The 26,007-nt window shown below is 43.1% G+C and overlaps 1 protein-coding gene across 8 annotated transcripts in view; it reads right to left on the reverse strand.

The window, feature by feature from the left end:
* celsr3 (cadherin, EGF LAG seven-pass G-type receptor 3) overlaps positions 1-26,007 on the reverse strand; it is a 295,892-nt gene that overhangs the window by 45,417 nt on the left and 224,468 nt on the right. For 6 of the 8 annotated variants that reach the window (XR_005462394.1, XR_005462395.1, XM_038812389.1 and 3 more), the window contains 6 exons: positions 24,997-25,164; positions 13,376-13,502; positions 9,264-9,470; positions 7,640-7,814; positions 4,634-4,746; positions 3,139-3,218 (listed from right to left, as the gene is read on the reverse strand). Coding sequence is in view for 4 of the 8 variants with exons in the window: in XM_038812389.1 (XP_038668317.1) it covers positions 3,139-3,218; positions 4,634-4,746; positions 7,640-7,814; positions 9,264-9,470; positions 13,376-13,502; positions 24,997-25,164 (870 nt within the window). In the remaining 4 variants the exon portion in view is untranslated. Of the gene's footprint in view, positions 1-3,138; positions 3,219-4,633; positions 4,747-7,639; positions 7,815-9,263; positions 9,471-13,107; positions 13,174-13,375; positions 13,503-24,996; positions 25,165-26,007 lie in introns of those variants that run through there. The other 2 variants (XR_005462397.1, XR_005462396.1) reach the window with 2 other exon arrangements.

The following is a 26,007-nucleotide window of genomic DNA, read 5'->3' on the forward strand; positions in this document are numbered from 1 at the left end:
TCTGGAGCCAAGAAAAACATGGATGATAGCTCCAGCATCAGGTGAGCGGAAGCAAGGGTATTGATAGGGTCTAGTTTTATTTCGAGTTTTACACATATAGGGGCCAGTTGAATGCATATGACTAACAAGCAAAATATTAAAAGTGTCTTTACCGTGGGAACCCAGTCATTTACTCAAATAATGAATCAACCATTGTATTCAATTCTGAGAACAGAGTTTTCCCTGCGTAATCAACTAATCAATTTTATTTAGGACCCCGTCAAGCTATTAAACATGGCAAAGCGTGAGAAAACATATCCTTTACTTTTCCTAAGATGGCGCACACGCACACTGAGCTAGTTTTGATAGGCACCAATCAATCTCAAGTAATGTCCAATGTTTGATTAACAAATTATCCTCTAATTAACAGACATTCATTTGAACAGACCAGGAGATTCCAGCTACGAATTAGAACGAAAGGTCCTTCAGCCCACATCACAAATGAGGGGTTAAACCAGAGATAAGGGAGGGATTCTCCGCTATTTGATGGGGCGGGCCGTACCTGCACCGAGGAGTGGCGTGAACTACTCCGGCGTTGGGCTGCCCGGATTCCGCACATTCAGGGGCTAGGCTGGTGCCGGTAGGGTTGGTGCCGCGCTAGCCGGCGCCGAAGGGCTTGGCGCCACGCCAACCTGCGCCAGAGAGCCTCCATCGGCCAGCGCGGGTTGCCGCATGCGTCGGAGCGCCAGCGTGTACGGGCGTCATCCCAGTGCATGCGCAGGGGGGTTCTTCTCCGTGCTGGCCATGGTGGACTGTTACACCGGTTGGCCCGGAGGGAAAGAGTGCCCCCATGGCACAGGCAGCCCGCGGATTGGTGGGCCCCAATCGCAGGCCAGGCCACCGTGGGCCCCCCCATCCCCCTCCCGGAGCCAGATCCCCCCGCGTTACCCTGAGGACTCCGCAGGCCGCCCGCAGAGCCAGGTCCCGCTGGTACGGACCTGGTGTAATATATGCCGACGGGACTGGCTGAAAAATGGGCGGCCACTCGGCCCATCGCGGGGCGGAGAATTGCTGGGGGGGCCGCTGCCAACAGCCCCGCCCGGCGCGACGCGATTCCCGCCCCCACCGAAAACTCGAGAATCCGGCAGCCGGCGTCGGGGTGGGATTCACGCCGCCACCTGCCAATTCTCTGGCCCGGTGGGAGGGTCGGAGAATCCCGCCCAAGAATTCCCTTTAAAAATAGTACCTTGTGGTCGAAGTGCTTTCTTCCCTGAATTCTTGAATCATCTATCTGTTTGTTTGTGTTTAGTGATTTGTTTTGTGCTTATGCTTTTTCTGCATTGTTTGATATTTTGTTTCTAAGTTTCTAAGTTTTAATCAATTCTTATTCAAGTGTATACCAGTGAGTAACTAACAACAAAGTTGTATTTTTGACACCTCCACCAACCAGATTACCGATTCTTATTAGAAGAGAAAAATAAGAGTACCCACAGGTATATTTGAGAGATCATAGAATTTATAGTGCAGAAGGAGGCCATTCGGCCAATCGAGTCTGCACTGGCCTTTGGAAAGAGCGCCCCACTTAAGCCATCGCCTCCACCCTATTCCCTGACCCAGTAACCCTACCTAAACTTTTGGACACGAAAGGGCAATGTAACATGGCCAATCCCCCTAAACTGCGCATCTTTGGACTGTGGGAGGAAGCCCACGCAGAGACGGGGAGAAAGTGTAAACTTCACACAGACAGTCACCCGAGGGTGGAATTGAACCCGGGTTCCTGGAGCTGTGAAGCAACAGGGCTGATCACTGTACCACCGCGCTGCCGGAGATGTTGAAAATGGAAATAGGAAGTTTGAAACAGTTGTCAGAAAGGGGAGGAGGAATGGAATTTGTGGTGGATGTCAAACGCAATGGTCCCTGTCTACATGATGGTCAGTTGGAGAAAACTGCTGCGTATCCCAGACTCAATACCAGACAAGCAAGCTGGCGACACAGAGAAGTGCAGAGTTGAAAGAGGCAGGGGTGAGGCTTTCATGGGAAACTTGAAACCATGTCGTTAGATAATGTTGCCATGGGGCAGCAAGCAGATGAGAAATAGTATGGGGCCAGATTTAGACTTTGGAAGACTTCAGAAATAACATGCAATGCTGGAAGACAAGCCATTGCAGGAAGTTCTCTATGAAATTGCAAGAGTGGAACCAGTCAAAGCTCAAGTCTGTCTGTCTCAAAAATATTCTCACATCTGGAGTAATTTGTTTAATACTTCCCTCTCATTCCCAGATAGGACAGATAAATCAACTTAATTTTCTACAGAGCCTTATTTTATCTCTCTGTTGCAATCATAAAGGAAGCATTTTGACTGATAGCTCACATTACCTCTCATCTTTGGTTCACAATCTTTATCTGCACTACAACTTCTCAATTCTTTCAATTTCATCAACATCATTATTGTCATTCCTGTCCTGAACTTTCTCCTCCCAGTCATTCTAAGCATTATCTCTAACAGTGTGCACTTTTCTCCTTATATTTCACCAAGTTTAAATCAAGACTCGCTAAATTGTCTCTCGTCCTATTTTAAATCATCTTTCCCAGGGATGAAGACTTCACTCAGTGCACTGTATCAAGTGAGTGTGCAGTAAAATATAAGCACCGATATATTTATCACTGTTCTAATCACTCAAACTTGCTCCCTAAACCTTGGGATGAGTTTCACAAAACAGCCGTATGTCTCTTAACAACTATTACCTAATCAGCATTGATCTATTCTCCCTTTCTTACAGCTGTATCCTTTTGGCTCAATTGAAAGCCTTTACATATCTCCTCAAGGAATTTAAAATTGGCTCCAGATTGGACCATTGCAAAGCAATTCACACAGTTTTGTTTCAAATTACAGCAAAGATTATCATTTTCAGTAACACCATTATATGATGAAGTTTGCAATGCCTAAATCCTTTTTTTGCATTTACTAGCAATATGTACATTTATAAATGCTCAGGTGGAAGCATTTCACCCACTTAATTCAACATATAATAAAAATTTTAAGCAAATGGAATAAACGCCATTTTGAGAAAACAACGGGAACATCTTCAGTAAATCTAAACACGCTGCGAAAATGCCAAGTATTGTTGCCCTACTTTCTGCATTTCTTTTACTACTCACAGAATCGATCTTCTCTTGGCTTCCTTCTGTGTTGGGGCACAGGACATTCTTGCTACCAACAAGGAGATCACAATGTTCATCTAAAAGCAATAAATATCTCAAGTGAAACTTCACACAAAGTTCAAGCTTCATAAAGAGTCCAAAAATCCATTTGGTGAGATATAGAAAATAGCAATCACGATCTCAATGGGGATAGAAATGGAATCAGGGCAGAAAATTAACTGAAGCAAAAAGGTGTGGATGGGGGGTGGTTTCCTTGCATTCAGACTCTGAAATAATCCACAAGTGCAGAGGTTTTAAAAAAAATATCCATATTTTCAGAGAATCTTGAAATCGATTTTCAGTTCATCAGTAACTGAGAAACAAACATTTGTGTTGATTTTTCCCCCTAGTGTTTGGATCAGGATCTTCCAGAAAATGCAGCTGAGTAGCTCTTTTTCACTCATTCATGGAATGTGAGCATTCTTGGCAAGGCCAGCATTTCCTGCCCATCCCTAATTGCCTTTGAAAAGCTGGTGAGCTGCCTTCTTGAATTGTAGCAGTCCATCTGGTGTAGGTGCACCCACAATGCTCGAAGGAAGTTCCGGCAACGGTGAAGGAACGGCGAACGGTGAATGAATACAGTACAATCGTCAGTGGACATTCTGGCAACTGACCTTATAACGTACGGAAGGTCATTAATGAAACAGCTACAAATAGGTGGACCTAGGACATTCCCTGAGGGACTTTTGCAGTGCTATCCTGGGGCTGAATTTATAACCATCTTCCTCTTTGCTAGGTATGACACCAATCAGTGGAGGGTTTTCCGCCAATTCACACTGACTTTAATTTTCCTCGGGCTCCTTGATGCCTACTCAAGGTCTACAAAATTATGAGGGGCATAGACAAAGTGGATAGTCAGAGACTTTTCCCCAGGGCAGAGGGATCAATTACTAGGGGGCATAGGTTTAAGGTGCGAGGGGCAAGGTTTAGAGGCGATGTACGAGGCAAGTTTTTTTTAAAAAGAGGGTAGTGAGTGCCTGTAAATTGCTGCCGGAGAGGGGGTGGAAGCAGGGACGATAGTGATGTTTAAGTGGAATCTTGACAAATACACAAATGGGATGGGAATAGAGGGGTATGGACCCCAGAAGTGTATTTAATACAACTCTGCTGCTGCTGGCCCACTGCACCCTGTGGACACACAGTTTTGAGTTGCTATATCTGATTTGAATCTATCCAATTTCCATCCACAAATTGGATGGAATCCTCAGTACGCAGTTGAGATTTTGTCTCCACAAGGACTGCACAGTAGTCAGTCCGACCAATTCTCAGAAGCATCTGTGACAAGTAGACTAATGAGAGCAGAGTCAAACGGGTTTCTCCCTTTTGTTGGTTCCCTCATTACCTACCAAAGATAGCCTAGCAGTTATGTTCTTTAGGACTTGACCAGCTCGATTAAGGAAGGTACATAGCTCCACATACATCTTTTTTTTTTAAAAAAAGGAGCAATATTTACCAAAATAACAACAGCAATTGGTCCAGCAAAGCTCCAGATCAGCTTATCATGCACAGAGATCCAGCAGAAATCAGGATTTCCATAACCCTCTGGGTCCAGACCGACTGCAAGGCCTGGAAAACATAGTGATAGATATAACAAATTGAAAATATACTGAGCTTCAAATTTTCACAGGCATAAGTCCACAAGATTCACTCATGAAAAGAGAAATTAAGATCAGGTCAAACTAGTTGTTCTTATGTGTCTCCTAGTGGTTAGATATATAGGCAGGTATTTCAGAGCAATTTGTCCACCTTTACAATTGAAGAATGGGATGGTTAGGGAGGATAAATTACTGTAAAATGGAGAAACTAAGAAGAAAAATGTGTCCTCGTTGTAATTGAAATGAGAAATACAAATCAAGCCATATGTGGGATTCCCAAAAAACAGAGGTGCTCAAATACAAAATCGAGCAAGATAATTCAGGTATGCTAAAACCTGCCACGGCATTATAAAAATTCACACAGAATATGTCTATGATTCCTGAATTTAGGGAAATTTGGTTTATAAAATGGCCTTGAACTCTTGAGCTGTGCTCTCAGAGTGTTCAAAGGCAATGCAAGCTGTGAAGGTATTACAGGGTGGAAATAATGCTCATTATGGCAAAACTAGCTTTAGTAATGAAAGAGTTCAATATTTTGACAGCTTGCCCTCTGGGGATTGAAGAGATGAATCATTAATGATTTGGAAAAACAAGCAGTTATGAGGTGGGAGAATTCAGGTGCTTGGTTCAATCTTAATTTCATGAGAAGAACAATGAAGCAGAATATTGTGGCAGCTGTGTAGCACATAAATACTTGACTCAAACATAAAGCCACAGAATACATCCCAAAGGACTTAAACTTGCTTGCGCCAGTTGATGAGTTTTGTCAGCATTCCATAATGCCTCTTGATACATTACTACATATAAACATTGCTTCCTATTTATGCTCCCAAAGAAGAAGGCAGGGGAAACGACAGGCATACATAAAACGGAGATGTCACTGAGCAAAGATGACGAGTGTCAAGTTAAGAACCATTAATTGAAAGAAGAAACATCGAGGCTGGTGGCAAGAAATAAACTTACTGAATCGAAGTGCGAAAACACAATGCACATTTACATGAATCTTGCGTGCAAGATTTAATTTCCTAATTGTGAAAAACAAATGAAAATTAATGTAACTCGTCTAAGTCTTGGCCCTAATGGTTGCAAATTCAGTCTCAAAATTGGGGATAAAAATCACAGAAATTACAGCATCAAATGAGGCCATTCAGTCCAGCATGTTTGTGCTACTGCTAACTCAATGGCAGGTGTACATTCTAAACCTCTTTCCCACTGTCCAACCCCTTTTAAAAATGATATTATGTACTTTTCTGAAATAAAGCACTTTATGTACTAATAACCACCTTTGCAAAAAAGGTTCTTAAATCCCATTCTGTCTCCTGGTAATAATCCTTTGTCCATGCCCCTTTTGATCAATTTCCCACAATTCAAGCCAAAGAATTTAAAAAGAAAATTATCCTCCCGAAGCTTTTCACAATTTTGAAAACATTATTAGAACCTCCCTTGATCTTATGTTAGCAAAAAAAATGCACAATTTTTAAAATCCTTCCTTCATAATCATAACCTCGCATTCTTGGTACAATTCCAGAAAATCGTGGCTCAAATATCTTTATAATGAGCTGCCTAAACACCCAACTGTGGCTAACCAATGCATCGTACAAATTTAGCATCACTGCCTTATTTTGTATTCAGAAGAACATAAGAACTAGGAGCAGGAGTAGGCCATCTGGCCCCTCGAGGCTGCTCTGCCATTTAATGAGATCATGGCTGATCTTTTGTGGACTCATCTCCACTTTCCCGCCCGAACACCATAATCCTTTATTCCTTTATTCTTCAAAAAACTATCTATCTTTATCTAGAAAGCATTTAATGAAGGAGCCTCAACTGCTTCACTGGGCAGGGAATTCCATAGATTCACAATCCTTTGGGTGAAGAAGTTCCTCCTAAACTCAGTCATAAATCTACTTCCCCTAATTTTGAGGCTATGCCCCCCAGTCTATCCTACTTATTCCCTTCATAATTTTATATGTTTCTATAAGATCCCCCCCCCCCCCCCCCCCCCCCACAAACCCGGCATCCTTCTAAATTCCAAAGAGTAAAGTCCCAGTTTACTCAACCTCTCCTCGTAATCCAACCCCCTCAACTCTGGGATTAACCTAATGAATCTCCTCTGCACACCCTCCAGTGCCAGTACGTCCTTTCTCAGGTAAGGAGACCAAAACTGAAAACAATACTCCAGGTGTGGCACACAATATTCCAGGTGTGGCACACAATACACCAGGTGTGGCACACAATACGCCAGGTGTGGCCACAATACTCCAGGTGTATTCAACATCTCTATGCATAAATCCCACAATTGCATTTGCCTTTTCTACCAGGATGCCCACCTTTCAGGATCTCGGTTATCTATGAGCCCCTACTTCCTAGATTTCAATGAGTTCCCCTTTTCACTGTAAATATCTCATTGGAATGACCAAACGTCACCTGGATTGAGACCATTGGGATTGCTACACATTGGGAACCTGCATCATGAACCCTGGCAGATGGCATACAGTCAAGGGGGAGAAGAGTTAGACAATTTAAATATTTCCAGTGGGTCCTTGTGCCACTTTACAAAAATAATCTGTGAGAACTGTGGGTTATAAATATTAAAGCAAGGTTATCTGAAAATATTGCTGTTATTAGAGGGTACATCATGTCAAAGCACGTTGCATTGGAATGGTGTAAACAACACTGTTAAGTGAGTGAGTTTCTCCCTTTTGCCTGTTGTACGTTATAAATGCTGATATAAATGTACACACACATGTACAGGAATAGACGTGAAAATGATGCACAGTACTATTCTGGTTTGGACTGCCTATTTTCAGTCGTGTGTGTGTGTACATTTATATCGGCTCATCATTGCTTGTACTACTAATGCAAACCTGTGATGATAGCGGGCACTCCCCAACCAATCGCATAGTAGAATCTCATGGCACCAAAATTGATGTTTCTAGCTTCAGTTTGCATCCGGTAGATGTGAAGTCCCTCCACAAAGATCCAAGCAAAGGTGGCCATGAAAAAGTAGTGCAGCAAGATAGCAATCACTGTGCAGAGAAACTGTAGGAAAGAAACTAGGATAGTGAATACAGATCCTGTATTAAAGTGTCACATTCTGGTAAAAAAAAACGATAACCGTACGCTATATGAATCAATAAAGAAGTGGCACCTTTTATATGGATTTCTATTACTCACAAAGGTAGGACGTAAATCGCGCACCAGGCTTTTAAAAAAACCCACAATGGATCGATGAAGTTGTAAGAGTAACCTACAAATGTACACTATAATCCTGTTCTTGTTGTATTTCTATCATGTTCCTTCCTATGTGTGCAAGACGCCTAATGCTTAACTTCCACTAAAAATAACCTTACTTCCTATAATAAAAGTTTCAATTATATAGAACAAATGTCTGGCAGTTTGTTGAAGGCAGTGACTCAATTTTGTGAGGCTATGTTGACACTCAAATATTGCTCAGGAGAGGAAGTGATACCATCATTGCTCAGCTGAGTTGCTGCTCTGTAACCGAGAGCTTTTTAAAAATTCATTCATGGAATGTGGGCCTCATTATCTTCGCGGGACACATTACAAACAAGTTTACTTTTAAAATGCTGTTTTGCAGGTAAATGCTGAAGCCAATTTAAGCATAGTGGGATCCCACAAAGAGAAAATAAATAAGCGACCAGAAAACTGTTTGTAGTGCTGTTGGTTGCGGAATGACTGGTGGGCCAAACATTGGAAGAATTCAATGTTATTTTTTTACAATTTTACATCCACCTCAGAAAAGGGGTCTTAGTTTTGTGGCTCAATTGAAAGACAGCACCTAACAATGCTGTCAACCTGGCTTATGTGAAGTTAGCAATGTGGCACTATTGTGATATATAGTCAGTGCTAATGGCCATAATGCACAAGCGCTGCAACAAGAACATGCAATTTGTGGTCTTCCAGAATGGAATAAATCAATTAATAACGGCAAAGGTGAAATGAAATGAAAATCGCTTATTGTCACAAGCAGGCTTCAAATGAAGTTACTGTGAAAAGCCCCTAGCCGCCACATTCCGGCGCCTGTTCGGGGAGGTTGGTACGGGAATTGAACCGTGCTGGCCTGCCTTGGTCTGCTTTAAAAGCCAACGATTTATCCCTGTGCTAAACCAACAGGGAATATGCAAAGAACAGGAGGGATAGTGAGATTTGGAAAAAGGGACAGAGTGAGAGATAAAATGTATGAGAGGTGCATGGAAAGAAAAAAGGAGAAAGAGTGGGACATAAATAAAGACAGAATGAAAGAAAATGAACTAGAATCAGAAACAAGCATATTGGCAATAATAGGAAGAAGGACAAGTTTAAAAATTGCCCACAGGTAATGTCACAAGAAACTAACTAGTTCTACACAAGGTAGAGACACATACCTCCTCATGACTCCAAAGCACCAATATCTTTGTTTTGCCATGTGAAGGTGCAGTGGCTGTGGGAAATCGTTACTATTAGAAGCTAGCTTCCTTCCTTCCTTACCTGATTTTCCGTTTGATTAATTCCCAAAAGGAAGACAAGCTCTGCGCAGAAGATGGCTGCGACAATGTTGCAGTGGATGCCACGAGTGTTAGATTTCAGTCCATTTAGACAGGTCAGGACGAAGAAAGTGAGTAGTAGTGTCACAAGAGACACACTGATAGTAGAGTAGGTAACAATTGCCAAGGTCTCTAGGTCTCCTTCCAGCTGCTATAGGGAACATTTACAAAAAGGATGTTTACTCAGTGCAAGAATACAAGGAAGTACAGTTTATAAAAAGACCTTTGTTGTTATCTTCATTGCCCTCTCCAAAAAAGATAATCATTTTGCACTGAAGTCTTCCCAATTTATTTAATCTCTAGAATGAGACAGAAGGGTGTTCACACCTTAACAGAAATTAACTCACTTAGAAAAGCTTGAGACATTTCTTGTTTGTGTGAACTAAGGCTACATCATCCTGTCCATTTGCTCACTAGGAAGGATATGAAGGCATTAGTAAATTGGGCCCATATTCTTTGAAGTTTAGAAGAATGAGAGGTGATCTTACTAAAACATAGAAGATTCTAAAGGGGTTTGATAGGTGGACACAGAGATTGTTTCCGTTGGTCAGGGAACCTAATATAGGGCACAGCCTCACGATAAGAGGCTGATAATTTACAAGAAAGATGAGGCGAAATTACTTCACTCATAGGGTTCCGGAACTTTGGAATTGTCTGCCCGAGAGCATTGTGGATCCTCCACTGTCAAGTACATTTAAGGCTGGGATAAACAGATATTTGGTCTCTGAGAGAATCAAGCGAGATGGGGAGCAGGAGGAAAAGTGTAGTTGAAATCAAAGATCAGGTAATGATTGTATTGCATAGTGAAACAGGCTCAATGGGCCCTATGGTTGACTCCTGATCCTATTCCTTTTGTTACCAGAGAGTGTTCAGAAAAGATTCACAATAACGGTTCCAAGGATGAAGAACTTCAGTTACGTGGACAGGTTGTAGAAGCTGGGACTATTTTCCTTGGAGAGAAGATAAAGAGGAGATTTGGTAAAGGAATTGAAAGTCTAGTTTGACTGGACAGAGTAGATGGGAAGAAATTGTTCCCGTTGGTGGAAGAATCAAGAACCAGAGGACACAGATTTAAGATAATTGGCAAAATAAGCAATGGTGACATCAGGAAAATCATTTTTTAAGGCCACTAATGGCTGTACCATTAGATGCCAGAGCTCCAGAAGAACCAGGGAGCAGAGGTGAGAGCAGTGACCATTACGAAGGAGAAGGTTCTGGGGAAACTGAAAGGTCTGAAGGTGGATAAGTCACCTGGACTGGAAGGACTACACCCAAGGGTTCTAAAAGAGATAGCTGAGGAAATTGTGGAGGCATTAGTGATGATCTTTCAGGAATCACTGGAGGCAGGAAGGGTCCCAGAGGTGGAAGGTGGTTAATGTAACACCACTGTTTAAGAAGGGAGGGCGGCAGAAGAGGGGAAATTGTAGGCTGGTTAGCCTGACTTCGGTCATTGGTAAGATTTTAGAGTCTGTTATTAAAGATGAGATCGCGAAGCACTTAGAAGTGCATGGCAAAATAGGACTGAGTCAGCACGGCTTTGTCAAAGGCAGGTCGTGACTGACAAATCTGTTAAGAGTTCTTTGAGGAGGTAGCAAGGAAGTTAGACAAAGGAACACCAGTGGGCGCGATTTATTTAGATTTCCAGAAGGCCTTTGACAAGGTGCCACATAGGAGACTGTTAAATAATTTAAACGCCCATGGTGTTATGGGTAAGATCCTGGCATAGATAGAGGATTGGCTGACTGGCAGGAGGCAGAGAGTGGGGATAAAGGAGTCTTTTCCAGGATGGCAGCCAGTGACTAATGGTGTGCATCAGGGCTCGGTGCTGGGACCACAACTTCTTACAATAGAACGGTACAGCACAGAACAGGCCCTTCGGCCCTCGATGTTGTGCCGAGCAATGATCACCCTACTCAAGCCAACGTATTCACCCTATACCAGTAACCCCCCCCCCCCAACCTTATTTTTAGGACACTAAGGGCACTTTAGTATAGCCAATCCACCTAACCCGCACATCTTTGGACTGTGGGAGGAAACCGGAGCACCCGGAGGAAACCCACGCACACACGGGGAGGATGTGCAGACTCCGCACAGACAGTGACCCAGCTGGGAATCGAACCTGGGACCCTGGAGCTGTGAAGCATTTATGCTAACCACAAGGCTACCGTGCTGCCCAAATACATTAATATACATTAATAATCTGGAAGAAGATACTGAAGGCACTGTTGCTAAGTTTGCAGATGATACAAAGATCTGTAGAGGGACAGGTAGTATTGAGGAAGCAAGGGGGCTGCAGAAGGACTTGGTCAAGCTAGGAGAATGGGAGAATGGGCAATGAAGTGGCAAATGAAATACAATGTGGAAAAGTGTGAGTTTATGCACTTTAGAAGGAGCAATTCAGGCATAGACTATTTTCTAAATGGGGAAATGCCTCGGAAAGCAGAAGAACAAAGGGACTTGGGAGTCCTTGTTCACGATTCTCTTAAGGTTAATGTGCGGGTTAAGTCGGCAGTTAAGAAGGCAAATGCAATGTTAGCATGCGTCAAGAGGGCTAGAATACAAGACAGAGATGTACTTCTGAAGCTGTATAAGGCTCTGGTCAGACCCCATTTGGAGTATTCTGAGCAGTTTTGGGCCCCTTATCTAAGGAAGGATGTGCGGACTTTGGAAAGGGTCCAGAGGAAGTTCACAAGAATGATCCCTGGAATTAAGAACTCGTCGTATGAGGAACGTTTGAGGACTCGGCGTCTGTACTTGTTGGAGTTTAGAAGGATGAGAGGGGATCTTATTGAAACTTACAGGATACTGAGAGGCCTGGATAGAGTGGATGTGAAGAGGATGTTTCCATTTGTAGGAAAAACTAGAACCAGAGGACACCATCTCAGTCTAAAGACACGGTCCTTTAAAACAGAGATGAGGAGGAATCTCTTCAGCCTGAACTCTTTACCACAGAAGGCTGTGGAGGCCAATTCACTGAGTGTCTTTAAGACAGAGATAGTTAGGTTCTTGATTAATAAGGGGATCAGGGGTTATGGGGAGAAGGCAGGAGAATGGGGATGAGAAAATATCAGCCATGATTGAATGGCGGAGCAGACTCGATGGGCCAAGTGGCCTAATTCTGCTCCTACCTTATGGTCTTATGGTACCTGGAATGCACTGTCTGTGCATAGTGGAGGTAGATTTACTCATGGCATTCAAAAGGGAATTGGATAATTATCTGAAAAGGAAATTTTTTCACAGCAATGGGGAAAAGGTGGAGAGTGGAACTAAGTGAATTGCTCTCGCAGAGAGCCAGTATGAACACAAAGGGCCAAATGGCCTCCTGTGCTGTAACCATTCTATGATTCTATTACACTTGGAGAGCAAAATGTTTTTTAGCCTAGAGTATGATTGATTGGGTATGATTATTTTCCTCCATTTGACCTCAGGCTACCCCATGTAATGCAAATCCATATACACCTTTATCACTATTCTTGGGTGGCCAGACAAACCAATGTACTAGACACATTAGATGAAATTGCCTTTAGATTTGCTATGGACAAATGGTTCAGGTACTCCAATTCCTTGGCCATTATAACAGCTGCCTCTAAAGGTAAGTCTTTATGTTGTCAAAAACAGTGTGCTATCCAAAGTCTCTGGTTGCTGATAGCGAAGTAAGCAGCATTAATCATTCTTTCTAGCTCGCTGCATCTAAAATGCACTATCTTTTAAACATGAACTCTACAGTGTAGATAATCACATTACAAAGTCTTATCCTGGGGCTCAGCAGCTTCAGAAAATATTTATACTTGCAAATCTTTAATAATGTCTTCTTCGCTCCAAAATTCCTCATGTACCTTTTAGATTTCTCAAATCTAAAATCCAAGTCAGACAATGATTATTTTTTTTTTGTCAAGCGAGGGGTAGAAAACACTCAAGATCTGCAGTTGGAAATGTGTTTTCTTACAAGTGCTGCCCTATTGATAAAGGAATCCTGAGGATGAGTGCATTGACTCAACATGCTATATCTCGAGCAAAATGATTTGAATTAACATTCACCATTTTGATAATGCGTACCTCACGATGTGAAACGTCCATTAGAACCCCAAAGATACCAAGCTGTGAACACTGACATCGGACGTGTGTGGTGTTTCGGTGAACAAGATCGCAGTCCTTTGTTGTCCAGGTACCAGCTGGTTCAGATCTGCAAGACAGTGTGACTATTAGTCAGGAAAGTCTTTGATGGCTGTGGTCGACATAGGCATTAAAAGACTTGAGCCAAGCCAGGGCAGAATGCAATAGTCTTTTTTGTTGCTCTTCCACCTGGAAATACAAAATGAAGGACTGGAAAATGGAAAACGGAACAACTTCCTTGTTTTGTTTTCAATCCGTGCAAATTTAGACCGTTGCCCTTAAAGTTGTCCCGTAACACATCAATACCATGTGGTGAGACTGATGTCAATCCAGGCTTTTGTCAATGCAAGTCCTTAAACCAACTGGTGGGATGGACAGCAGCCAGAGTTACTGGCTGTCTTGTCCTGCTTTTCCTTGAATGAATTCTGGCCTTCACCAAGCAACTGGCAGCACAGCTGAAATCCAGCATGAGATTATGTGGGCGTAAACTACCCAACAACCTGAGTTGGTGTTGCAGACAGCACACCGGCACACCAATTTGCTGAGCTTCCTTTTCTCTTCCTGGGAAGTGTAAACTTTCTAACTGAATCTTATGACTTTCATTAAAGAAGCACACTTGGAATAACTGCAGCCCATCTGATCTCCCCGTTACTTTCGCAGATCGGTGGAAACGCCGGAGAAAATAACTGGTCCTTTATGTCATTTCCCTGGGGTTGGTACTAATCATCTGATAGGAGATTGGAGAACGCAGTGGAAATTCTACACTAGCATATCCAAGCATTTTTGTCTTTTGGGCAACAATGTACAGCATGGATTGAGGACCATACAGAAGCCTCAAGGTAGCCCCAATGACCTGGATGCAGTACCGAAAGAGAGTGAATGTATTTTCAAATGCCACATTCTACCAACTGCCCCACCAGCCTTACACACTGCTCAATGCACTATTCTCCCATCTTTCATTTACCAAACGTTCTCTGTCAATCACGACAATTCTTAAAATGCAGAGCTCAACCTCACCACTACTACAAGCCTAACACCCTCACCACAAATCCTGCCATTTACGCAACCATGACAGACACAATCGTACTAGAAACACTGACACACTTCCTTCTCTCTCTCTTGCAGCAGCTAAGCGACAAGGGGTTTTCTCCCCACAATAAAGGAGATTATATTCATAACGTGGCTGCAGAAACTATTGAAGTTCTCAGTATTAAAGCACAAAGTACAATACAGCACAGGAACATGCCTTTTCGGCCCTCCAAGCCTGTACCGGTCATGATACCACCCATGGCTAAAACCCTCAGCACTTCCATGTGCCGTATCCCTCTATATCCATTCTATCCATGCGGTTGTCAAAATGCCTTTTGAACTCCATTAATGTATCTGCTTCCACAACCTCCCCCGGTGACGCATTCCAGACACTCACCACTCTCTGTGTAAAAAGCCTGCCTCGCCCATCCCCTCTAAACTTTGCCCCATGGACCTTAAGCCTATGTCCCCTGGTGACTGACCCCTCCACCCTGGGAAAGAGTGCCTGCCCATCCACTCTATCCATGCCCCTCATAATCTTGTAGACCTCTATTAGGGCACCGCTCAACCTCCGTCTTTCTAATGAAAACAGTCCGAGTCTATTCAGCCTCTCCACAGAGCTAACACACTTCAGACCAGGCAACATCTTGGTAAACCTCCTCTGCACCCTCTCCAAAGCCTCCACATCCTTCTGGTAATGTGGTGACCAGAATTGTGCGCAATATTCCAAGTGCAGCCATCCCAAGGTTCTATACAACTGTAGCATGACTTGCCAGTTTTTATACTTGATGCCCCGTCCAATGAAGGAAAGCATTCTGTATGCTTTCTTGACTACCTTGTCCACTTGTGTTGCCACTTCAAAGATCTCTGGACCTGCACGCCCAGATCTCTCTGACTTTCTATATTTCTAAGAGTTTGCCATTTACGGTATATTTCTATGTTAGACCTACCAAAATTCATTACCTCACATTTTTCCGGATTAAACTCTATTTGTCATTTCCCTGCCCAAGTTTCCAACCTATATATGTCCTGCTGTATCCTCTGACAATCCTCAACACTATTTGCCACTCCAGCAACATTGGTGTCATCCGTGAACTTACTGATCATTAAGTTCACGGATTCTCTTGCCTAATTCTCCTTCTCATATTCCACTTGGCCTCATTGCACAACTTCTCCTGATTCTTAAGTTGCACATGGTATAAGCATGCATCTCTTGCTTCTCCATTTCCCCTCACCATAACTCTACCCCAGTGCCTTTCTCCTTTCAGATAGCCAAGAAATGTAAGCTGGACAGGCAATGGAACAAGAGTGCGATGTGTAAGAGGCTGAAGACATTGATGTCTTTACTGATGTTGGCACGGTGATGCAGTGATTAGCACTGCTGTCTCACAGAGCCAGGGAAACGGGTTCAATTCCGGCCTTGGGTAACTGTCCGTGTGGTGTTAGCACTTTATCCCCAAGTCTGCATGGGTTCCCTCCAGGTGCTCCGGTTTCCTCCCACCGTCCAAAGGTGTGCAGGTTAGGTGGATTGGCTATGGTAAATTGTCTCTTAGTGTTCAAAGGTTAGGTGGGGTTACGGGTTTACGGGGGAGTGGGCCCAGGTAGGGTGCTCTTTCAGAGAATCAGTGCAGACTTGATGGGCCGAATGACCTCCTTCTGCATCTATTCTATGATTCTATTCTATGAAACACCGTAATCTGACACTTGCAGCCAACAGCTCAGATACTGAAGCTGTGTATTTTAGAGAACAGCTTAGAGGTGGGATCTGCATGTGTAGAGACAGTGGGCAAACTTGTTTTTGCAGAGAGAGGCTCACCCAGATGTCGGCTTGCCAAACAGCAAATTAATTTTGCTGCAGAGACCTCAGTTAAGAAAGCCAATGGGTGGCGTTAAGAACAAAGGCTGGTAAATGCTTGGGGCATTGACGAGTTTACCAGAAAGTCTGCAGTCACCGTTGAGGAGCCTGGAGTCCAACACCAACTTGACATAGGTCTGTGTGCAGAATTTGGAGCCTGTGGAGACCTCGGAGACCATCCTTAGCAATGGGGAAATGATGGCAACCTCCATGAGAATTCTTGTGAACCAATGGCTAATCTCTCAAGCTTTCATTGCAGCACAAGCAGAAGCCATCTAATGTACTGCAATGGAAGCTCAGACTGAAGTTCCAGAAGTGCAGCTTCCTGCCATGCAGGCTAAGAATGTTGACATCATGACTGTGATTATTACTTTTGCTTAAAAAGGTTTGCAGGGTTCCAGCAATTCAGCCAAGTGCGTTCCAACTGATACAACTGCAGACCACTGCCGCCCGTGACTAAGTGTGCAGTGCAAAGCCGGGCCTATATGGTCATCTGCAGCATCACCCAAGAAAAGTCAGATCTCTTCCACCAACCATGCTGAAGCCACTAGGGTAGAACTGCATAGGGGCATTAGGACAGCAAAGGTACACAGTAGATGGGCACTAGGGGTATGTTCAAGGCTAAAACGCTGACTTTTGTGTGAAATATGCCTTGTTTAATAAAGTTGCTTTGGGTTTTATTTCAGCATTGTGGTTAAGATGACACGGTAATGGCCAGTAACAAAGGAAAGGTCGTGTGAAGGACTGTTGTTGTATGTGGAATTGAGTTTGAGCTTCTTGTCAAGTTGTAGTCAGATGAGTTGATAGATAGCACAGCTGGAAAGGAGCTGCTTACTCCCATCCTTTTCCTCCTTCTCAGCTGCTCACGTGTACCAGGTGGCAAGTTCTGATCCCCTCATGATGGTGAGATTTTGCAGGATTCAGTAGACCAAGGGAAAACATGACAGGTACTCTGGTGAGTGGGCCAGGCAGTCAAAGCATTTCTTAAACGGTCCAATGGTCTGTCTGATGGCATTTCATTTGGTCGCATGGCTCTCACTATGTGCAGGCTGCTCACATGTTACTTGGGTTGTACAACGGAGACATGCACCAGGTGATCAGTTGAAAGCCTTCATCGCCCATTAGGAATCTTCTTAGTTGATACTGTAGCTCAAATACTGGTGGTAGATCGTACTGACGTAGAATGAAGGCAGCATGACTGCTGCCAGGATGCAGGATTGACCTGCAGGATGTACTGAGAGTGGATGAACACCAGTTGTTAATTTAGGGAGTAGAACCTTCTGTGGTTGTAGTGTGTCTTTGCATTTACATGCAGTGTCTGCAAATCAACGTGTGTGTAGTCAATGGCATCCTGTACCACTGAGAAGTCAGTTAGTCTGGTGAAGCTGCAAGCTCATTGTCTACTTTTCTCTGAAGAGAATGCACCCTCTCATGGTTTACAGTACCTCAGGGCTCTACATAATGCAGTAGTGGACAGTGAACTGTGAAATATTAGGTGCAGGATCTGTTCCAGCTTGGAAGAAGCCCAATGTGAAGTTTACGGCCACAGTCACCTTTACAGTTATTGGCATTGCTGTCCTCACCCTGCACATAGGCTGCAGGTCTGCCTCAACAGGTAGTAGATTTCGATGAATGCCTCCTGAGGAAAACAGAGAACTTGCACACGCTGTTCTCACTATGATGACTCGAGACACACACTGAATTCTTCCAATAGTTAACAAAGGGCTTTATTGGTCAAAGGCAAAAGCAGTTATGTAACGGACACAGAGCATAATACAACAGGTCTTTACAACACTTTGGCTCTGGGGCCCACATTGCCCAGGATCTTCTCCCAGGGCTCCGCTCAAATTCCCTATTAGCTGGAGTTTGAATACTCGTGCATGATTGGCCCAGAGCCAGTCACATGGTCCATGGAACCTGCCTCCTTAAAAAGCTGTGGTACCACACTCACTGAGATTGGGATGAGAGAAATGCACCGCAAGGATACTGGATGGATATGGCCTTTTACTCAGAGCCCTTCTCCCTCTCTTCGTGCAGCTTGTCCACCTCTGAGTTGCCTTATCTCATTCTCCCTGACATGCTGCAGTTCATGGAGAAAGAAACTACAGCATCCATGACTGAGGATAAGTGGTTTGAACAAAACCCTTTAGAGTGAGAACCAAGGCCTTCGGCACATGCAACACTACATTCTGTCGATTTTAGCCACTTTTAAGTAACAGTAGAAAATTCACAGCACTTCTACTAACTCAGCATCAGCCAGTGGAAATCAATCAGCAACTAAACTGAATGTATTTGATGATTTCCTTAAATAGCATGTTCAGTCAGTTATGCGAGGTTAAGACTTGTTCATTGATGGAGATTTGAATTTGAAAATGACACAGCTACAGTCAAATCAGAATTACACACAGTGGTGCCACGATCTGCCGTCTCTGTCCACTTTCAGCATGCCATCCTAACGATTGCACTGAGGCAGGCTTTTTCAAAGTTGGGGGTCACGACCTGCGGGTGGGTCGTGGGCAGGTGTAAAAAGGGTTGCAGTGCACCTTGAAATTAACATAAACATCCCAACTACCGGGTAGGGTCAGCAGGACAGCGAACAGATGAAGTGCCACAAAAATGGCTTTTGTGATGGAGATACGAGAACACATGACCCATGAGCGAGCAGAGTGGATGGGCGGGCTGGCAGACATTCCAACAGACGGTTAGTTGCAATCTGGAATCATCACATGGACAAGACTGAAGCCAAGTAAAAGGATATCAGATTGTCACCAGTCAATCTGATTCTTTACTGGACTGGACTGAAGTTTTTCAATCAACTAACTTTAAACTGAGTAGCTTTCCAGGATCACCCACCAAGAGACTCCGTTCCCATTTCTGTAGAGAAGCTAGCACAGATCCTGCAAGCCTTCCACATGCACACTCTATCTCGGTCCTCTCGTTGGAAGGAACTTTTAGGAAGCCAAACACCAGGTTGGAGAGCAGTGACTGTACTTCAACTACTTTGTACTCATGTTGTTGGGAAGGTGCTAGCAAGATGCAAATCTTTTTTTTTGTCCAAAGTTCAAACATTGATATTAACCTCATGGCTTTCCTCTGCACTGTGAATATCTCTCTACTTTCATAGAGTCAGACTGGACAGCACAGACAGAGGCTCTTCAGCCCATCGTGTCTGTGCTGTCCATCAAGTAGGTCCTGAAGGTTGACCAGTTGGCAAAAGTAGATCCCGGGAAAGAAATGTTTTGTCATGGAATCCCAACAGTGCAGAAAGAGACCGTTCGGCTAATCGAGTCTGCACTGGCCCTGGTAAAGAGCACCCTACCTAGGCTCACAACCCCACCCGATCCCATAACCCAGTAGCCCCACCTAATCTTTTGGAAACAAAGGGGCAATTTATCATAGCCAATCCAGCTAACCTGCACAACTCTGGACTGAGAGGGGAAACCGGAGCACCTGGAGGAAACCCACACAGACCTGGGGAGAAAATACAAATGCCATACAGACAGTCACCCCAGGCTGGAATTGAACCCAGGTCCCTGGCGCTGAGGCAGCAGTGTTAACCATTGTGCCACCATGATGCCTACGGTGAAAAACACGGCATTGTACGACTAACCAAAATGTCAGCTAGCATGGTCTGTACCAGAAATGTGCATGCAAGGCACAAATGCCATTTTGCACACACAAAGTGATGACAATGAAACAACCTCTTGCAAAGATCACGGACAAAATGAATTCTAATGCTCCAGTAAATAGACACTCATTTAGGACTGAGCTGCTTGGGCTTGGTGTGCTAAACCTCTGGCTATACTATACAGCCCTGATGCACCGTCAATTATCACAAGCCGAGAATGGTGGAACAATCGAGGCTTTATTGAACAAGATGCTGTGCCTCCTGTAGCTGGAACCAGAATGGCTGCAGCGCAGGAGAGCACACACTTTTATACGCCGCCTGCTGGGCAGAGCCAGCAGGCAGGGATTTACCATTGTACCTCTAATATATGGGCAGTGCCGTAATACATATAATATACCACTAGTGGTGTTCACCACAACCCCCAACTTGAACATCCTTTTACTAAAATTTTTTTAAATCTGCTAATTTTAGGAGGCCTGTTTTGATGCAAAAGTGTTCGGCAACCATTTTTTACTTACTTTCAAAGACAAAGTATGATATGAATTGTATCACTGTATGTTTCTTTACAACAACAAAATTAACACATGGGCAACAAATGAAATGCGCTCTGAAAATAAATGAAACATTACCTAGTATATACTAGAGCGAATAAGATACAACTGGAAGAGATGGAGATAGTAATTGCAGTAAAGTAACTAAAGTTACCATTGTTCTAGATTAACATAGGCTGCTTTCCCTTTTTAATGGGGAGAGCTGATTAAGGGGGTGAGGATCACCACACCCCTGACGAGGGCAAGGCTGAGAACCTTATGAATAACCTTAGCCACTACGGGAATTGAATCCACGCTGCTGGCCTCGCTCTGTATCACAAACCACCTGACCAGCCCACTAAGCTAAACCTGCCCCCAAAACAATAGTGCCCAATGTGGGGTAATAGTCCCCACAAGGTAAACAGGAGGGGATATAAGTTGCATATCCGGGATGGTGACACATGAAATAGCTCTGCTTTGCTCTTGCATTTTAAGGCATGTCACATTCCCTTGACTCAATTGCTGCCTTGTACCTCACTTCTAGCCATCTGCTCTTAAAGCTATAGACTGCTGTAGGTCAAGATATGATGAAACTACAGAGTCTAATTACATTTGGACCAGGGTCAAATAGAGTTTTGCAATCCCCCCCCTTCTCCAACTGATGTCAAAACATTTACCACCCATCTTATTCGGCAGTCATCCATTTTACTCCAGGCATCCATGAGCTATTAAACAGAAAATAATTAATTTTGCAACCATGTCAGGCCTAAGCCTCCAACTGACACCGGCCACATGCCATGAAACAAATCATTGGAAATGGGTATGATCTGCATCACTTATTTAGTAATTTTAAAATTGACTTCAATTCCAGGGGCCGAGGGCAGTATAAGAGGGGATCATGCCCAGATCTGTTTTAATGTGGGGAATTATTGGCGTTAGATTACTAGACTTCTCTAGAATATATACATTCACATGCTGTTGCAGGAGCAATGGGGCAAATTTGAAGCTGGAACATTTCTTTAACCCCAATAAAAATGACAAGGGTCAATAAATTGAATAGGTTACCTATCAACAATGCTGAGAAAACTACTGGGGAGATTTTCCTCCTGGAGTCACCTCGGGAACCCAACAGATGCTGCACTGCATCTGTGAGGAGACAGGAGTGTTGATGTTCCTGTCCTGGGATATTCACTGCTGTAGCCTGCAATTTTCCATTGCGCATTAATTCATTAGTTACGGCCAAGGAACAATTAATACAACAGGCCACAGATCATTTGTCAGCGTTTCACAGCAGTAGTCAAAACATAATATGTATCGTAAGCATTCACTCAGTTCTTCCCAAAAATGAGCTAGATATTATTAGCAGTAACACTTTCTTCCAAAAGGCTGATTACATTTAGATTGATTGCATGAGTGTCAGATTTAACAAATGCAAATACAGATGTATGGACTTTCATACTAATAGGATACGGTTAGGATTAGAATGAAAATGCTCAAATGACTGGATACAAATTCCAGAGTGGCTTGCTGTCATTTTGTACGCAATTGAGTTGCCATGGTTAATTCTGATTTAAATTATTTTTATTAGACAAAGCAGTATAAATGTCCACACATCTGCTGCACTCACAGAGCAGATCAAAGGGTGTATATTAACAAATACTAGATTTAGCTCCTTACCTGATAGCAAAAACTATCGATACAAAGTCAAATTAACATCGCTATCAAAATTTAATTATATCCTTCTGTACTTGAATGTGAGCATTGCCCAAAGCCCAACCAATTGGATGGCGTCCATTATACACCAAAAACAAATCAAAACCAGAAAACGCCCATGCAGCAAGAATAATTAAGGACTACGATTGGATGTGTTACGATCCCAGTTGATGTGATAACTAAACGGGAAGACCCCAGAATGGAACCCTGGCTCAAAAGACCGTAATTTTCATTTTTTTTTAATGTGGAAGAACCGTTAACAGGGCCGCTAACTAAAAAACATTTATTAAACATGGAAAAATTGGATTATAATACAATACTCCTTTAGTTCAGCAATTACACGCAGATTTTAGGATTAAGTATATCTTAAGCTACAATGGTCTCATTAATACACAAATTATTTTTTAAGCACACATGATGACTATGGTTGGACACACTCCTCTCTAAATCCAAGTGAGTGTCTGTGGACTTCCCCTCAAAATCCCTCCAGCTGATTCTTACATTGTAGCCACCCTGTCTCACTGAACTCTGGCTTACACATGAGTGATTTCAAATTCCGCTTCAAATAGTCATGCTTTCAAATCTTCTTTTAACTTATGCTTTCCCTCCGTTGATTCCATCAACATTTCCCTTTCAGGTTTTACACTTCTCGCATCAGGTTTCCTTTGTCTTGAAGGCTTTCGCACAAACTTGGAAGCCCAGCCACCGATTTCTACAATTATTTCAAATAATGTCTCCCAAACTATAGTAATTACTCACCACCTTAGCACGATTGCAGATCCCTTGCTGGCCTTTCACAATCCAATACCTTTTCAACGTTGTGATGTTACTGAACAGCAATCTGTTCTGTCCCCAGCCTCCTCAGTTCTATTAACTCCAGTCTTCTTGGAAACTTCTCTTCATTCCTCAAGTTTCCTTAACTAGCTGAACTTCAGATTTCCAGCAACTGTTTTCTTAACCATTATTCCATAGTATGGCTTTCTTCGAGCAAGGCTGAGAGATGTTCCCTCTTTAGCTTTCTAAAACCTACAGCTTTTAGCAGAGCTGCCTTCTCTTTCACGACCGATAAGCAACTATAATCAAATTAGCTAAAGCAAAACTTAAAAGCTTCTCTACCGTACTACCTTACAAGGCCTCAGTTGCAAATCGACCACTGATGGTATATTAACTGTTCAGGCCATAGTCCTCTCTAAGCACAATAGAGAAAAGAGTTGGAACTGGACAACTTCCACACATACAAATACCTTTGTCCAGCATGAATCAAACTATAGGTTTTACCCTTCCAGACACAGAAACATAAAACTAAACCTACTTAAAACTATACATTATTTCTATTGATTATCAATACAAATATACATCCCTTAAAACTAGCTTTATTATCTAACAGATGTTCAGGAGCAACAGTTTCAGATTGTTGTCCTTGACTGTAACTTATACAGATATCTTTTTATTTAAAAAAAAATGTTTTATTTTAGTTGTGTCCAAATTTTGGCGGCAGCTGTACCAAACAGAATGCAGTCACAAGAATCTAGTCCAATCTAGAATGTCCTGTGTGTGTGTGTGTGTGTGTGTGTGGGGGGGGGGGGGGGGGGGGGGGGGGGGGCAGTTAACAATATTCTCCATCGTAAAAAAAGGTGACGTTGCTCTCAGCTGGCAATACTTCACAGCTTGTAGCTAAAGTGTAAATATCCAGTAAATTACTGAGTACAGATTCCACTTTCTTGCACCAAAGCAAAACTCAATTAAAGAGTATTATAATAAAATATACTACACTGTGGCAGGCTAGCCAAATTATAATTCAGGAGCTAGGCTCAATGGAGAAATAAAGGCTATGCAGAGCATTCTGCACAGTGAACTCCCTCAACTCCTCACACACTTATAAACTGATGAAATAGACAACGCAAGAAAACACTAGAAGGTTCGAACTTTGGCAGCAGCAAGAGAGGTAAAAAAAATAGTTTATTTTGGTTTGGGATTAAGCAGGCACAGTTTCAATGCAAGATATTTTCTTTATGACAGAAATAATAAGACAGAAATAAAAAAGACAGCTCAAATGCTTGGGGAAAACTGAATCCTCACCTGTGCAATTAATGGAATTCTCATCTGTCACGGGCAATCAGTCAAGCTGAACAACCTATGTTGTATTGCTAAATGGAAAGAGAGGGTGGGATTCTCTAGCCTCTCAGCTAGATGTTGCTCGGTAGCAGGAGGTACCACGCAGTTCACTGGAGGCAGGATTCTCTCCTGCCGCCACCATCAATGTGAATTCCCATTGAAGCCACCCCATGCTGACGGGAAAGCTGCGGAATGGGGTACACTGCCGCCGGGACCAGAGAATCCCGTTGCTTGCGAACGGCTGAAGAATTTTGGCCATGATGTTGAATTGATATGCTGAAACCTTTTTCCCATAAACCAGGAGAAATTTCAGAGTTTCTCCGGTTTATTTACTTCCATTTGGATTATGGGGAAGAACACTGACCCTGGAAACAGGTAGATGTGGGAGCGCTCAACCCCACGGTTTGTATTTTTGCTTCTGCACGCTCTTCACACTTCATTGCAATTTCAATTATGTGTCTGACATCAGGCACACTATGTTGCAACTGGTCTCGAGTCTTTATTATAGACTTCTTCGTTGACAATTTGCTACCCCTTCCAAGTGGCTCTGAACTTGTGCCAAATATGTGACGACGTCAATTTCTGAAGCTCAGAAACTACAGTACATAAGGAAACATACTTGGTATTACACCCATTGTTGCTTGCTTTTTGGGCTACCAAAAGCAACCTGACATTGATAGCTCTATGTACTTACAGACTGGAATGATTCCATTGGACACATACAGGCTTGCTGCGATTGGCAGTCTCCAGTAGACGGAACTCCAGTGTCAGTGGTGCGTTCAAAGCTCCATGGACAAAGGTGTTGTTGTTGAAGATGGAGATAGTCACGATTGGAGAGTTCATTACAGGATGCTTTGGAAGCCTGTAATTCAGAAAGTTTGAAGGTGTTCAATAATTCTGAGACAGAAAGGATTGAGAGATTGGAAGGGTGCTTCAACCTAGTTCAGTTTATTGCACAAGTTCTGGTTCAAAAATAAAGAAGAAAATATGGTGCATTGGAAGATCACAATTCCCTATAACAGGTTTACAACTGCAGCCATACCATCAGAGGGAGACAAATTGTAATGACCAAGCCATTCCTGACAAAGTTAGTAAAAAATTCAATGCTGAATCAGCCACGAGCACACAATCCAGCCTGACACTTCAGTCCAAAACTGAGCAAGTTCTGCATTGTTAGAGAATTCAGGTTTTAAGAAAAGGTCCCATCAGTCAATTCAAGTGATGTCAAAGATTCCTAGACATTATTTGAAGAAAGGCAGGCTAACTTATCATAGAATTCACAGTGTATAAGGAGGCCATTTGGCCCATCGAGTCTGCACCAGCCCTAGGAAAGAGCACCTACTTAAGACCACACCTCCACCCTATTCCCGTGACTCAGTAACGCCACTCAAAAAAAAAGGAGAAAGCGAAACTGTGCAAAACATAAACAGGGGACAGCTGGAGACATGTAAAAATTGTGAGACAAAACAAGAAGAATCTCACACAAGTAGAAAATAAGAGCTGAACGTAAACACAAATTGCAAAGCTTGAGAAAGCAAGACAAAGAAACAAGTGAGGAAAGAAAGCATAAGAAGGGTCCCAGAGCACTTTAAGTGGCTAATGCAACATCGCTGTTTAAGAAGGGAGGGAGGCAGAAGACGGGAAATTATAGGCCGGTTAGCCTGACTTCAGTCATTGGTAGAGGTTAGCACCATCGCTTTACAGC

The sequence above is a fragment of the Scyliorhinus canicula genome, chromosome 11 (assembly GCF_902713615.1).
Source record: "Scyliorhinus canicula chromosome 11, sScyCan1.1, whole genome shotgun sequence".
NCBI classification, from domain to species: Eukaryota; Metazoa; Chordata; class Chondrichthyes; order Carcharhiniformes; family Scyliorhinidae; genus Scyliorhinus; species Scyliorhinus canicula.